Source organism: Ipomoea triloba, chromosome 5 (genome assembly GCF_003576645.1).
Source record: "Ipomoea triloba cultivar NCNSP0323 chromosome 5, ASM357664v1".
NCBI classification, from domain to species: Eukaryota; Viridiplantae; Streptophyta; class Magnoliopsida; order Solanales; family Convolvulaceae; genus Ipomoea; species Ipomoea triloba.
In genome coordinates, this window is record NC_044920.1 from 979,815 (window position 1) to 996,437 (window position 16,623).

The 16,623-nt window shown below is 35.1% G+C and overlaps 2 protein-coding genes across 2 annotated transcripts; both read left to right on the forward strand.

Moving 5' to 3' along the window:
• Window positions 1-7,203, forward strand: LOC116019410 (ran-binding protein M homolog). The gene is made up of 10 exons (XM_031259592.1): window positions 1-576; window positions 1,479-1,625; window positions 1,811-1,897; window positions 2,444-2,489; window positions 2,869-2,945; window positions 3,305-3,464; window positions 4,129-4,197; window positions 4,687-4,746; window positions 6,135-6,221; window positions 6,530-7,203. The coding sequence occupies exons 1-10, from the start codon at window positions 155-157 to the stop codon at window positions 6,803-6,805; spliced, it is 1,431 nt and encodes a 476-aa protein (XP_031115452.1). The 5' UTR covers window positions 1-154; the 3' UTR covers window positions 6,806-7,203.
• Window positions 7,204-8,362: 1,159 nt separating this feature from the next.
• On the forward strand, window positions 8,363-11,725 carry LOC116020987 (uncharacterized protein At4g06598-like). The gene is made up of 5 exons (XM_031261574.1): window positions 8,363-8,520; window positions 9,616-10,084; window positions 10,247-10,401; window positions 10,854-10,929; window positions 11,030-11,725. The coding sequence occupies exons 2-5, from the start codon at window positions 9,629-9,631 to the stop codon at window positions 11,369-11,371; spliced, it is 1,029 nt and encodes a 342-aa protein (XP_031117434.1). The 5' UTR covers window positions 8,363-8,520; window positions 9,616-9,628; the 3' UTR covers window positions 11,372-11,725.
• The last annotated feature ends 4,898 nt before the right edge of the window (window positions 11,726-16,623 follow it).

Genomic DNA, 16,623 nt, shown 5'->3' on the forward strand with positions numbered 1-16,623 from the left:
AATTGGCTGCGGCCTGACCTTTAGGCTTTAGCCCTTCGTCGAAGAAAACCTCCATTGCTTTTCCGATAAGCGCACTTCACTGCGTCTCCCAAGCTTCCTATCATCATCTCTTTAGGGTTCAAATCTGATTTTATGCTCTCATAACTCTTCTGTAATGGCTCAGGACATTAATTGCTCCCAGAATCAAGAATTGATCGGCTCCTACTTCCTAGAACTCTGGCGGCTCAACTCCAAAGCCGCCGCCGCCCGATTCGAATCCGCCGGCGAAGCCATGGAAGCAGTGCAGTCCTCGGCCGTAGAGGAGGGGGATGAGGAGGAAAGGGAGGAGCCGCCGACGGAGCTCGATACGCTGAACAGCTCCGGCGGTTTCTCCGTCGTCGGGCCCGACAAGCTCTCGGTTCAGTACCCTAACGTGAACCTCCACGGCCACGATGTTGGCGTCGTCCAAGCCAATCGCCCCGCCCCTTCCAAGCGCCTCGTTTACTATTTCGAGATCTATGTCAAGAATGCTGGAGCCAAGGGCCAGATTGCCATCGGTTTCACCACTTCCGGCTTCAAAATGTGCCGCCAACCGGGGTATTTTGCTAATTCATTACTCTAGTCTTTTCAGTTCTTGCATTCTCTAGACTGGTGATGAATATAATAGAAATTGATGTGAAATCTTTAATGAATCGGTCAGAATTGTAATCAGGTTACACATACATTGAAAGTTAACCTCCATTTAGTTGCCAGAGTAAATTAGAGCTTAAATTTAGCTGAAAAGTGGTTTACAAATACAACAATCTAAACTTATTATTATTATTATTATTTTATTTTATTTTAATCTAGAAAGAGTTAAGACATATAGTAGGACTTCAAGATCAATACTTTAGCAGTTTTTCTCAAACAAAGTTAACATTTTTAGCAGTGAAAAATATAAAGAGCATATATGCAGTGGATCAGTCCTTGTTCTAAAGCTGTATATGGGTTAACCAAACTTTTTGCCTCTTGTTTGGCTATAAAAGCCTTATTTTCTATTTAGTGTTTGGCCTAACTTATACTTTTTTGAATAAATATGATCCACTAAGTTATGGGTCAAGCAAGCACAATATTAGATGTATGGCTAATTTCCAATTTTCTCTGTCCATTGATAAGTTGGGTTAGAAACTTGTTTGTTAATTCCCTATGGAGTGAAACACAGTTTTGATAAGTTGGCTAATACGTTGTGATAGTTCGTTATATCATTGAGCAACTTTGAAATTCCATTGTAGAAGTAAAGTTTGATATCTTACATGAAGTATGCAAAAAGGAAAGGGTTCTGGTAGCATCCAAAAAGAAGCAAACATAAAATGAAAGCATTAATTTTTAAATATACATAAAGATTCTTGATTAAACTCTTTTTATTTCATGCATCAACATTTGAGAATTGCATCCAAGTAGTTTGTATTTGGTTTGTTGTCTCCATTTTTGGTTTTATTACAATTGGCCTTCACTTTCAGCTGGGAAGCAAACAGTTATGGGTATCATGGTGATGATGGGTTGCTTTATCGTGGACATGGAAAAGGGGAGGTATTTGGTCCAACTTATACAACAGGTGATACTGTTGGTGGAGGCATCAATTATGCAGCACAGGAACTCTTTTTCACGTAAGACCATATCTTACATTTTTAATGGGAGAATTTGTCTAGAATGACTAAGTTTTTAAGGAAACCGTGGTTTCATTGCTTCTGTAGTTTAATTTTCTGAATATTATCTAGCTACTTCCTAGCAGTCCATGCCATGTACTTTCTGTGCTTCTCTCAGATTTGTGTTCTATTTCTTCCAATGCCAGGAAAAACGGGGCAGTAGTAGGAACAGTTTGCAAGGATATTAAAGGGCCATTATTTCCAACCATTGCTGTTCACAGTCAAAATGAGGAGTATGTAGAATGCCCCTGTGAATAATTTGTTAGTCCTAATTGTCTTTCTTATCATTCAATGATGTGTTAAACAATTACATCTTTTTCAATGTTTTGCCTCTTGATTTTGCTTTCTGATACCTTTTCTTGCTTAAATTTGATTAATTTTATGGTCTATATCTTGAATGACAGTTACAAGATTTTTATGCACATAGTCATGTTTTAGGTTCAAAATCTTGGCTCAATAACTTTTGATTTTCTAAGTTCATCACTATCTAGGTGGCAAGGTAGCTTTAATTTCCCCCAAATTTTCTTGAATAGGAATTGAAATTAAGAGTTAAGACTGTCCAACCATCCATCTTGTTCTTGCCCATTGACCACTGAGATACACCCTGACATGCTATTTCACTTCACTGTCGTAGATTAACTCTGAAAGGACTTTAACCTCTCCTAGCATTGGTTGCATCACTACTCGCTTATTAGGTGTAATCTCTGAAAGCCTAAAAATTGGTCATCAATGTTTAGAGATATAACTTCTTAAGTTCCTTATTGATATCACTGTTTCAGGGTTACTGTGAACTTTGGGAAGGATCCATTTGTATTCGATCTTAAGGTATAATCTTCATCTTCTATATGACACACCGAAATTAATTATACACTTTGTTCTTCACCTATTCTTTTGCTTAAGCTTAAAAAGCTAGTTATGTTCTCATGTTTTATAGATATACATTTTATGAGTAAAATCCGAAAGGGAAGAATTTCTCAATGAATTGTAATGACCTGATTCATGCATTCTATTTCAACTATTAATTTATGTTTCCTATGTGAGAATTGTTCTCAATGTAAACTGAACAGGACAATATAAAAACATCAGTTTTATCTTTAAACTAGAACTATTCATACAAAAGTGTGCATATTCGTCCATAGAACAAGAAAGAAAATTATTTTGCTATGCATAGCAATCTTATTTAGTTTTACTTCTTTTTGCCTAGGCATATGAAGCACAGGAGAGAGCCAAGCAACAAACTACAATTGAAAAAATATCTATACCCCAGAATGCCAGTTATGGGTAAGTCTGTGCTCCCTGTCCACAAATCTTGAAATCTGATCTTCACTTAAGGTTTTGGAAAATAAGAAATGGAGTGTGATTGCAAGTGATGAGTATTTAAAATGAGTAAATGACTAAAATCAAGTTTTGGGATGCATCAAAGAAACAAAGTATTAGATATGAATGGGGATGCAAGTCATGAGTATACTTAGTGCAGATAATTTTATTCTCTAATATTCTCGCCTTTATCTAATTTTTTCTTTGTTTGATTGAAACTTTATACTAGCCATAAGAAGCAATGTGGCTAGTATCCAATTTGTGCATTTTTGCTAATAGACCAGCATTTCTTGTTTCACCTATAAATTTGTTTTACTTAACAGAATTGTCCGTTCCTACTTGCAACATTATGGATACGAAGACACTCTAAAAATGTTTGATATTGCAAGTAAAAGCACTGTTCCACCTATCTCATTTGTGCAAGAAAATGGTTCTGAGGAGGACAACATGTATTCACTAAACCATAGGAAGATTCTTCGCCAGGTATGAAATGAGGAAAATATTCTTGTCTTGATTAAATTTTGAATAGAAGTGGAAAGATGATTTCACATATCTTGTTTTTCTCTATAATTTATTGTTGGGCTTTACTTGTGCACCTTTTATTTTTTGCATTAATATTATCAGATTTGACAGTTTCACACAATTGGATAAGCCGAACAAAATCCTAGAAATCATCTTGAATGGAATTTAACCTAATTTGCTAGAAATCACCCAGTTTTGCCTCATGTAGCATATATACAAGTGAAGGCGATTAGCCGATTAGATGTTTCCTTTGTTCTACCCATCGTGTTTGGCATTGTTTTGTCAGTGTCTTAATGACGCCATAGCTTCTTTTTAATTATTTTGTCTTCCACTTTTAGTGTCTTGCAACTGAAGTTTATTTATTTATGAATTTAAGTTTTAATCTTATATAGTATTTGGATTATTTAATTTTGGGCTTATAGGCAATATTAGGCTTTAGTTGTTAAGGTTTCTTATAGTAAAAAAAGACCTAATTTATTGTCTTAATGTTAGAATAAAAAGAGGGGAAGATGTTAAAAAAAAAAAAGTAAACGAGAGGTTTCATAATTGTTATCTGAAACTTCTATGGATCCATTTGTTTATTTAGTAGATATGACAGTCTTACCTGCTTCTATTTCTGAAACAGCTAATTAGGAGTGGACAGGTAGATGATGCTTTGGCTAAACTTCGAGATTGGTACCCTCATATTGTTCAGGTAATTACTCTAGCTATGCAGTTCCTAGTTTAACATCAAATATCTTCACTGTTATTTAAACATTTTTTGTTCTTTCCTCCATTAGATTACCAAAAACCTTTCCTATTTTGCTTTTTTTTTTTTTTTTTTTTTAAATAATATTTTTAAAAATTTCATATCATTTTTGTTAAAGAACATATTCTTTGGGTAGCAGGCACATAATGTAGTGCCACCAAATTTTGCCACTTCATTATGGATCTATGTGTCTGCTAGTAAGAATGGATATCACCTATCAGCATGCCTAAATTGTTCCAGCAATTGTACATCTTAATTATCCACTGTTGTATCTGACATTAATTGAGTGCAACAAAGATGAATTACTATTTTTTACTTTTATTAAAACTTATATTTGCATATTTCTTCCTATATTGCATTGAAAACCGTTTTATTTTTCACTTGTTCTTCTTTGCTAAGTATTTTGTCTTAACAAGATATTTTTTGCATCTGCAGGATGGTTCTTCAGCTATTTGTTTTCTGCTTCAGTGCCAAAAGTTTATTGAGTTAGCACGGGTAAATTAATTATGTACGCTTATATTATGCTTTCAATATGTTACTTTGGGCAGGGAGATGGAATATATATTTTAAACTATGATGCTAATTGCTATCAGACTGAACACCAATAGGAATTATGTTTCAGTGATGACTGATGAGGATTCTTTATTTGTTTATTTTAAGAAAAAAAAAATTATTAAAGTTGATCAACCATTACAAAAACAAAGCGATACTTCTTCAAAAAATTACAATTACTTAATTAGTAATGCAAAATGACTATACAATGTTTTAATTTAAAATCTAATGCAATTAATATTCAATAATAAATATTGTAGATTTGTAGCACAAAAGTCAATTAAATATTTAAATGATAATTAAAGTTAATTCTAGAATCAATATTTTAATACTTTTAGTTGTTAAATTGTTTATATAAATATATTATATATACACTAAGTCACTATAGCTTTATGAAAGTAGGAAAAAGATTTATAATCTTTATAAAAATAAAAAGTAGAGGAACCCAGAGGAAAAAAAGGAAGCTTGTTGAACCATTGAAGTGTACCAAGATGCTCTGGAGTCTGGCTGAAAAAGGAAGGAGAAATATTCTCGAGATATCCTAGAGCTCGCATGAGCTAAGGTTAAAGATCGGAGAGTGGCACTGCAATGGTGAGTGGCGTGGTCCAAGACTCCAAGAGTTGTCGGAGATTGAAGTTCTGCCGGAGGCCAGGGTGCGAGGCAGTTGGCATTTGGTTTTGGCAGTGACGAGTTGTCGAGTCCCCCTTTCGGAAGGTTGGAGAAGGTCATGACTTGCAAGTCGCAACTCAATGCCTAATTTTATACGGAGTATATTTTTTTTTCCTGAGGGTTGACTCCTTTCTGAGGGAAGACATTGAGAATTCTCATATTGTGACATGAGAAATAGAGATCATTCTTGTCCAATACCTGAGCTCTAGCTTCATTTTACTTCTGTAGCTAGATGTTGCAAAATTAATATGGCAACCATATGCCACTTTCTTCTCCCACTCACTTCCGAAAACAAAATAAATAATTAATTAAATAAAAAATAAAAAGTTGAAGACTTGGGACTGTTTCTATGGCAGAATATCTGATTGTTGTTACATGAGATGGGTCAGGCATGTATTAGTGTTTTGGATTGCATATATTATGATTTTATACATGTTTTTTGATACACTGTAACGTCCTTTTGTGCTATTGTCATTTTTGAGTGTCTTATGCCCATTTTCAGATTGCAAGTAAACTTTATGGTGTTAATACAGAAATGTTTAGACTTTAGAGTCTATTTATTTATTTATTTTAGATTTCTTTGTTTCCTATTTTTTTAGGAATACAACTCAGTTACGGTTGAGCTGCTACAATAATCTAAAGTGTTTGATTTCCATGCACAGGTTGGGAAGCTTGAAGAGGCAGTGAATCACGGTAGAAGTGAATTTCACAAATTTAATAGGTTTACAGAATTCGAAGACTTAGTTAAGGTAGATAGTGAATGCTTTATTTTGGGGCCGTGTGCTCTACATAACTTCCACCAGTAGCATTCTTCTTGTGGTTCTTCCTGTTTCTTTTCCTTGGTGCCTTCCTCCCCCAGAGGCTCTCTATGAAAATTTTCTTATTGCGGGATAAATGCTCTCTTGAGGTTACTGGTGGTGATAGAAATTCCTACTGCTGTTAAATATTCCTCTAATCAAAACTGATTATACAGCATTTTGATTCTATGTTACTTGGCACATTTTCTTCAGTTGGGATGTTAATTCACTGTATTTCTTTTCTATGTAAATATCTGTAGGATTGTGCTACTCTGCTGGCATATGAGCAACCACTAAAGTGCTCGGTTGGATATCTTCTAGGAGACTCTCAGCGAGAGATTGTGGCAGATGCAGTAAACGCAGTGATCTTATCGCAAAACCCTAATGTAAAAGACGCGAATGTTTGCTTGCATTCTTGTCTCGAGAGGCTGCTCAGGCAACTCACGGCTTGCTTCCTGGAGAGGAGGGCGTTAAATGGGGATCAAGGCGAGGCCTTCCGTCTACGCAGCATACTTTACAGTGGTAAGAAGGGTTAGCGTTTGCTGATACGCGTGTAGCACAAAGGGATCATCATCCATATCTCACCCAACCAACCAACCATGTAAGTCACTAGTACAGCAAAGATTGTTCTCGGGGTGACTTTCTGTGTAAAATAATCGATTCATTTTCTCCGAAAACTAGCTGTGTTTGTTCTGTTGGCATTAGTCTCTCCACCCCCCACCCCAAACTTCCCAACACCCCCACAGAAGCGTCGAATCTTGGTTGGTACTTAGTTCTAGATGTTGCTCAAAATGTCAGATAATTAAACATTGTAATCCAGGATTTCATGATCAGGGTTGAAGTTGTACAGGTTCCCTTTTCCGTATTTATTGTTATAAATTGTAACTTGATACTCTGGGTTCTGTTGAAAGATTATTTTCCTTGTTTTATGCAACTCGAAAAATATGCAATTGTGTAGGATCTTCAAGTCTAGTGACATAAAATGCAGCCACACAGGTGGGATCACTCTAAAAAATTATATTCAATTACTATTTCTATGTTGTGAGAACATATTTTTTGGGACCATCAATACAAAACGGATCATTCTGAAAAACTATATCGAATTAGGAACCAGAGTCCTTGACACCCCATCCTATCCTCCATTAAAATCTTATCAAAATAGGAAGGAAAGCTCAAGAAGACTCTCACAAACCATGCGTGTGAAGAATAGATGCATTGTCAAGAAAATCAACAATTTCATTTTTGCTTTTTATAGACATGACCAACCTGATTTTCTTTTAACTTTGCACGCTTTGAGTAAATTTAGTATTTTTTTTTTTTGGTAAATTTACCGTTCGCTCTGAGAGGCATGAGAGCTGGTCCAAGAGGAATTGTCACGTGTGGGAATTGAACTCAGGTTCTCCCGAAATTCCTCCCCACAAAGAGAGCTCACTTGCCACTTGAGCTACCCCATTGGGTTAAAAGTAAATTTAGTATATTTTCGACAAATCACTTTCTTCCTGTTGAGCATATTTAATATATAAACATAAATGTGCAATGTAACTACCAACTTAGTTTTTTAGTTGAGATGGAACACATGCTTCAATTTGGTATCAACTCCATGCCAAACGTTATGAGTTTGAAACTTTGAATCGAGACCATCAAACTTAGGCTTTTGAAATGAAGCACATGCTTCAATTCTTCCCACACTTCACCACATAATTATTGTTATACCAATTTCTTTATTTTACAAAAATTTTGTAACTTCAGTTAACACATTATATATGTACATACATATAACAATTTCTATACATATAAACAAATACGGAGTAACTTAATAATTGTTACACATAATATGATAGCTACATCTATAGAAACTGTTAACTACAGATACAGAATCTGAAGGTTATTAGGTAGATCTTGGTTCATAATAAAATTTGCACATGATTATGCAATTAGGTGGAATAAGATTGGTAAAAAGGTGGTGAATTTTCAGGTGTTGTCCATGTAACATTCTAAAAGTAGAAATATATATGGCATAGGAAAGAATGAAACGTGTCGGATCCTTGTTAATTTGCCTACGTAAACTGCGCTATCTCCATCTATCTCTTCTCACTTCTTCTTCAAAGTTCAAACACAGAGACATGGAGAAAGAGAGAGAGATCGAGAGCAAATGCAAAATTGAAGATAAGAAAAGCGGGGCTTTCACCATCTCCGCCGGAAGCCCCGCCCCGCCACGCCACGCCTCGCCTCGCCACCGCGTTTCTATCTGGTAAATCTCTGTTTGGGCGTATTGCTAGATTTCAATCTTTCGTATGAATGTGGATTTATATTCTTGTCCATTTCGTGAAATTTCATTCACCCTTTTGAGTGTTTATCCGATTGTGCAAGAAAGATGGATGAAAGAGGAAAATGTGAGAGAAGAATAGACTTGAATAGAATCACCATCGGTTTCTCATTTTGATTGAAACACAAAAAAAGTTTTGTTTTTAAATTTGTCCAAATGCTAATGTCACCCACCCTATTGATCCATTTGTTTTATCTATAAGAATGTGGTGATTATAACCTGCCTCAATAAACACAAGATTCTAAGTTTGATTCTTCGTGAAAGCTATCTATTGGCTTTCTGGGTTATTTTTAAGTTTGCTTTCCGGTGCATGGAAATTGTTTATTGGCTTTTTTGATTTGAGTTTGGCTTCAGCCGGCTGGCTTCCCTGATTTGACTTTTGAGTCTGGCTTCCACAAGATTCTAAGTTTGATATAACGTGAAAGCTATTTATTGATTTTCTTGGTTATTTTTAAGTTTGCTTTTCCGTGCATGGGAGCTTTTTATTGACTTTCTTAGTTTGGGTTTGACTTCACCTGGCTGGCTTCCTTGGTTTGAGTCCGGCTTCACATTCGAGTAGTGGTTGCATGCTTTCTCGTAAGTCAAAGAATGTGGTGATTATAGTGCTTGCATTTGATTAGGATTTGGATTTTGGTATGATGGCCAATACTATACAATGTTCATCATGATTTAATAGGAATGAGGTGTTCTCCTATTCATATTCAAGCTAAGGACTTGTAGCATTGAATTCTAACCTGCAAAAATTCGTTATTTGTGTATGTTATTTGTGTTTCTAGAGTCTAGACAATGCTCTTCAATAGATTATCTACTTCTCTACCCGTTGTGATGTATGTTTCGTTACAGTGAAAACACATGTTAGATTGTACCAACATGGTTTTAGCACCGATTTTGTATGATGGATATGATGTTTTTATGTTTATATGCATTATTGGATGAGGATGCCAACTTTAATGCTTTTCTTTAGTACACGTTATGCGATTAGATTTGAATATTTGTTTTGATTAATTCAAATTTGTGCAGTTTGTAGGGTGAAATGGAAAGTTCTAACAAGTCTTCAGGCTTTAGTACCTTTGCACATACAAATGGAAAGAATCCAGCCTCGTTTTATCCCTTTGTTAGTGATTCTTCATCCTACATTGACTCACTCCCCGTGGCATCGAGAGGGAAGCAGAGGACCGATGAGGTAGCAGGAAAAAACTACCAGCGTTCTTTGTCTGATAACCTTCTCATGGAGGAAGAGCCGTTTTGGCTCGAGGATCTTTTGAGCGAACCAGTGACAATGGCACATATATGTCATCGTCGTTCAGCAAGTGATAGCTATGCGTACCTAGGGGCAGCTGCGGAGCAATTACATGTAAACAAGGAACGGGATCTTAATGGTTTAACTGCACGGGCTCCCTTTGATGTTTCCACGTTTGTTTACTCTAAAGATTTGAACCAAGTTTCCAGTGACACGACTCCAAATTCTTCAGATGAAACGATTCATAAGGTTCGTTGATTATTATTGCATGACTTGTTTGTGACATCCACGATTTTATTAATCGATGTATTTGTACCAATGAACCCTCAGTGTCTAGGTACTGTTGGGGAGCTTTAAGCTGTCTTCCAAGAGGAACAAACGTTTCGAAAAATTTAACATTTATCATTTCAGGCTTCATATGAACCTAATGGAGGGGGACCGTTGTCTAGTGAGAAGCATAACAAAGAGGAACCCAATATGCAAAACCCAGAGAGCTCTTCTGAAAAAGCAAACGGCCCACAACAGAAGTCTGTTATGTTGAAAACAGAGGCAAAACGCGCTAAACAGTAGGCATTTCGTTCAATTTTATTGTTGCCCTTTTATTACTGCTCTCTGTTTAATTTAGTCAGAGCATCTATCGTTCTCTGTCCGAGGATGTGCATTGGGTAAATCCTGCATTGTGACCTTAGCCAACAAGAAGGAGGTAAACCAACCTAGGTTGCCCATAGCTCAAACCAAGAAGGTCAATAAGTTGCTCCCACTAGAAGTCAAACTTTTAACCTCATGGTTACCAAGTCAACAGCCAACCAACTTGGCTGGGTTGCCCCGAAGACTTCTATTTTTAGTTGGTTGAATCGCATGAAGATAATCTAGTAATAACCTTAACTAAACAAGTCAACATTGGATTATTAGATTATTTTTTTTCTTTAGTATAAGCTTATTTTCCAGGACTCACATCAAAGTATCTTACAGTGTTTCTAGTTATCTAAAACCATTAATATATATATACTTATTCCAGGCAATCTGCACATAGATCACGAGTTCGAAAACTTCAGCACATAGCTGAACTTGAGAGGACGGTCCAAGTTATGCAGGTAACACCACTTCATTGTTTGATTTTTACGCTCGAATTTGCTGAAGCATGACATATTCAATCCAAAGTCATATTCTTTTTGTAATTCTTGGCAACCTTAGGTAGAAGAATCAGCTATGTCATCCGAGCTCGAGTTTCTTGACCAGCAAAACCTCATATTGAGCATGGAAAATCGAGCCCTGAGGCAGCGGTTGGAGAGCTTATCCCAGGAGTTTCTCATAAAACGCATGGAACAAGAAATGTTAGAGCGGGAACTTGGAAGGCTACAAGCGATGTATCAGCTACAGAGGCAACAGCCGGTGCCACAGCAGCCTTCCTTGCACCGACAAAGCAATAGTAGGGAAGTTCTCGAAGCGCAATTTGCCAACCTCTCGCTAAAGAACAACGAGGTGAGTTCGGGCAGGGCTGCAGGTTCAGTTAGCCGTTCAGTCCGGATCCCATAACAACAGTATGCCACAATATGTGCCATAGGTAACGAGTTATATGTGTCCCGGGATCTTCCATATATCGATCTCCACTAACATTCTGCGTGGACCTGTTTTTATTAGCTAATTTTTTTTGTCACACAATAAGCATTGCAGGATGTTGAATAACGTTTATTCGACATATGTTGTCATGTTAGAAAATTTTGATGTCGACTTGTATGTATGTATAGTAAAGTTTGTTGCCCTAATTTATACATTCATAGTTTTCTAGTGTGCATGGTAAAGAAGCCATTGTTGTTGTATCTTTTATGTGAGCCCTAAAGCAGTGGAGTAATAAGTGGCATGGCAAGCCTGCATAAAAAATTTACTACACAAGGTTTGTCACATATTTCACAAATATTAGATTAAGGATATTTACATTGGGAGTAGAGGATATTGTTGATAATTAATGAGATCCAACATTAAGGGTTGATGTGTAATAAATCATACTAAAAAGTATCCTTAACCATTGAGAGTGTATGTACTCTTTCTAGCTGGTAAATGCGAATGAGGATCCCTATTATGCTTTTCAGGTAAACGCATGCAAATCCCAATGACCAAGGTCCAATCGTTGAGGTCATCTAGATAGTATATATTGAAATTATCCTTGTGAAAGTGAATAAGGATTCCTATCATGTTTTTTCCTGTTAAACACATGTGATCTCAATGACAAGGGTTCAACCCTCGTGGTAATCTAGTTGACACAAAAAATTATCCTCTTTATGAACATGAGTGGATAATTCATATTATACTTTCCAAGTCAAACAGATGTAATTACAATGACAACAATTCAATCCTTGAGGCCATCTAGTTATTAGAATTGCGATTTTCCTCTTTGTCAACATGAATGAGGATCCCAATTATGCATTCCCTATCAAACGCATGCAATTCCAATGACAATATAATGGTGCAATTCTTGAGACCATCTAATTGGTCACAAAAATTATGTTTCGTGTGAATATAAATGATGATCATATTATACTTTTCCTATCAAACACATACAACCCTAATGACAACGTTCAATCCTCGAGGCCATCTAGCTAGCATAAAAATTGTCGACCTCCATGTGAATTGAACATGAATGATGATCCCTATTATACTTTTCATGTAAGATTTTACAATTTTATACCGTCTTGAATTTAATTTTCTTAATATGAGTAAATTAAATTAGATCTCAACACTTTGACTTATTTTCACCATTTGATAGAGAAATAACGCTCTTCAATTCTTTTATTAAATTGAACCATAAATTTGTAACCTTTTTTTTTTTCTTTAAATTTTTTAAAACACAACACTACCATTAATGATTAAACCTAACAACAATACCCCTACGGCGTCATATTCAAACTCAAATCTTAAATTTGTTACGTGAAAAAAATAAGAAAAACAAAATTTACAAACATTTCAGCCAAATCACACTTACACAGTCAACATTATTTAAGAGTGATCTCAAAGCATCTCCAATGGAGATTTTTGGATTTGTCAAATCATCAAATATCTGACACTACATTGGGGAGCAAATTTGTTGAAGTTGGGGTTCTTTGCAGTAACTAAACATTTGTCAAAATTTATTAAAATAGTATAAAAGCATTCACATCTATTAGGTTTTTACACAATTTTTTAGAATGTCATGTAAGAGAGATAAAAATATATAAAAGAGAAAAAGAAAAGCAAAAAAAAAAAAAAGAGAATATGACAAATTTTTTTTAAAAAAGAAAAGCAATGGTAGTTTTGTCAGAGTGGCAGCCAGCTGGGGTGCAAAGTGCACTCCACTTGCGCACTTCGAACTTCTCTATTTATTTATTTTGACAAAAAACCAAGCTCTATATCCGTATAAAACTAACATAGCATTTTTTAAGATCTGAATAAACCGCCCAAAAAACCACAGGTGTGATTACTCTAAGAAGTATAATTAGTTGTAGGTGCGTGCAACACACGAGCGCCTAGTGTGCGTGTGTCTACTTCTTCTATGGCTTTCATTTATTGTTTTATCTTAAATTTTTTTATTCATTTTGTTTTTATACATAACATAATATATAATAATTATAATTAAATTATTACTTATAATATATTTAATTTGATATAATAGAGATAATAGATGAAAATAAAATAAAAGATCAGATGGCTGGTTGAAATGATGGTAGGTTATTAGGTTAACAAATATTTGGTTGAAGTATACTTCCCTTAATATTAGGATTTTTGATGAGATAATAAGTGTTGGTTTGGAGAATACTAAACTAAACATATTCTTAATTAGTCATTGAGGATGCTTTAATACTTTTTGAAAGATCGTCAAACACATACAAGTTTAGTGAGAAAGATCCCACCCTCAAAGTCATCTAGTTGTCGTAGAAATTATCCTCCATATGAACATGAATGAAGATCCCTATCATGTTTTTCCTGCCCAACACATGTAATCCTAATGACAAGATTGGGCCCGACCCTCGATGTCATCTAGCTGGTACAGAGATTATCCTCCTCGTAAACACAAATGATCGAGGATCCCTATTATGCTTTTCCAAGTCAAACATATGCAATCCCGATGACAATAGTGCAATCCTCGAGACTATCTAGCTGGCACTAAAATTATCCTCCTCAAGGAACATGAATGGTAATCCCTATTATGCTTTCCCTACCAAACACATGGAACCAATGACAAGGATCCAATTCTAGAGGTCATTTAGCTAGCAAAAAAATTAGCCTCCCCGTGAACATGAATGAGGATCTCTATTAAACTTTTCTTGTCAATCACATGTAACCCTAATGACAAGGGTTTAATCCTCAAGGCCGCCTAGTCGACACATACATTATCTTCCACGTGAACACAAATGAGGTCCCTATAATACTTTGGCTGCAAGATTTGTATCAATTTTGTAATGTCTCAAATTTTAATTTTCTTAACACAAGTAGTAATTCAAATATCAAAGTTTGACTTATTTTCAGCATTTAATATACAAACAACACACTTAAATTTTTTTTTTCTTAAGTTGAACCACAAATTTATAACATTTTTCGAAACATAATTCTACCATCAATGAAGTGACGTTCTACAATTGGGGAGCAAATTTGTTGAAGTTGGGGTTCTTCTTTGAACTAACTAAAAGTTTGTCAAAATTTATTAGAATAGTAAAAAAAAAAAAAGTAGAAGTAGTTGTAGGTGCAACACATGAGCACCTAGTGTGCGGGTGTCTACTACTTCTATGATATAATAAAGTTAATAGAAACAAATGAACTAAAGATGGTTGAAATGATGGTATGTTAACAAATATTTGGTTGAAGGATATTTCTATTAGGGATAGAAAATATTACGATTATTATTGATAAGATATTAAGTGGTGTGAAAAAGACTGACCTAAATAATATCCTTATTAGCCACGTTGAAGATGTTCTAATACTCTTTTGAATATAATTGTCAAACACATACAAGTCCAATGACAAGGATCCAAGCCCCGATGTCATCTAACCGTCATAGAAATTATCTTCCTTATGAATATGAATGAGGATTATCCCTATTCCTTATCATGTTGTTTTTTTTTTAGTCCTACACATGTAATCCCAATGACAAAGCTAGGTCCACGCTCAAGATCATTTACCAAGAATAAAAATTATTCTCCTTGGGAACACGAACGATAATCCTTGTTAAGCTTTCCTTGTCAAACACATGTAAACGATACACCCCAATGACAATGGTCCAATTCTCAAGGCCGTCTAGTTGGCACAACAATTAGCCATCACGTGAGCATGAATGTGGATCTTTATTAAACTTTTCCCGTCAAACACATATAACCCCAATATAAGGGTCTAATCTTCAAAGCCATATAGCTGGCACATATATTATCCTCCACGTGAATAATATGAATGAGGATTCCTATAACACGAGTAATAATTTACATCTCAATACTTCAACGGGCTTGTTTGGTTATTAGCAGTTAGCGGTAGCGGATTGTATTAACGAATTTGACCAGCGGATTGTATTAGCGGTTTGTAAAAAGATGTTGGTAAAATTAGATGTTTAGATTAGCGAGTAACATGTAAAATGAAAAAAAGGGTATACATATATTTCATAATAATAATAATAATAATAATAATAATAATAATAATAATAATAATAATTATTATTATTATTATTATTTAATAAAAGAAATTTAAAAAAATAAAACATAAGGAGAGCCGGCCTTAGTTTTGTCACTTTTTTCACATCGGTGGGAAAAGTGGCATGGGAGCCTTGAGGCTCCTTTAAGGCTTTAAATTAAACATAACATTATGCTTGCCCATCCGTTGATGGGCAAGTAATGTGCCAGTTAGCCAAACTGGCTCTTCCATAGTTATAATTTTTTTTTTTTAAATATACAAGGGCGTTTTGGGGTAAGGGAAACATTTCCCCAAAACGTTAAGTGCAAACACGTCATATTGCAGCGTTTGCATTTTCAGTGTTTAGGAGCAAATCGCTAATAATCAAACACCATCTTTAACAATTTGATTCGGTACTCCGTCAAACCACTAAAGATGATCAATTCCGTAAAAAAATGATAAATCCACTAACAACCAAACATGTCCAACATTTAATAAAAAAAACAATACACTTAAATTTTTTTTCTTAAATTGAACCCCAAATTATAACGTTTTCCAAACCGCAATATTGCCATCAAACCTAATAATACTACCCATAGGGGTCATCAAATTCAAACTCAAGTCTTATTTTTTTTTGAGTTCAAACTCAAGTCTTATTAATTTAACAAAATATTCAATTCAAATCATGTGAGACCCAAAACTAAAATTCCAACTTAAACAAAAAAGAACTAAAATGTGTCAATTTGGTCACGTAACACTTAAATCTCGAAACACTAACTCAAACAAAAGAATCTAGAATGCCAATTTGACCAAGTAGTATTGGCATCAAAGGAATTATAATGTGCAGATTAAAAAACAAAGGACAGTATTTTTTGTGTGAATCAGCGATGACTCGCCGCTTGATATCTCTCAAATTGGTGTGAAATGTGAATGGCAATTGATGAGAGGGAATTGACAGTGAGTGGACCCCAAAGAGATGGAAATCCACAAGGCCAACTCATTGTATAATAATAATAATATTATTATTATTTTAAAAAAATAATAATAATAAAAGTAAACCTACCTACCAAATCCACCCCCCTATCTGTTAACTACTCTCCCCTTTCCCTACCAACTTTGGTCAAATATTTTACACCCCACCCCCCACCCCCACCCCCCCA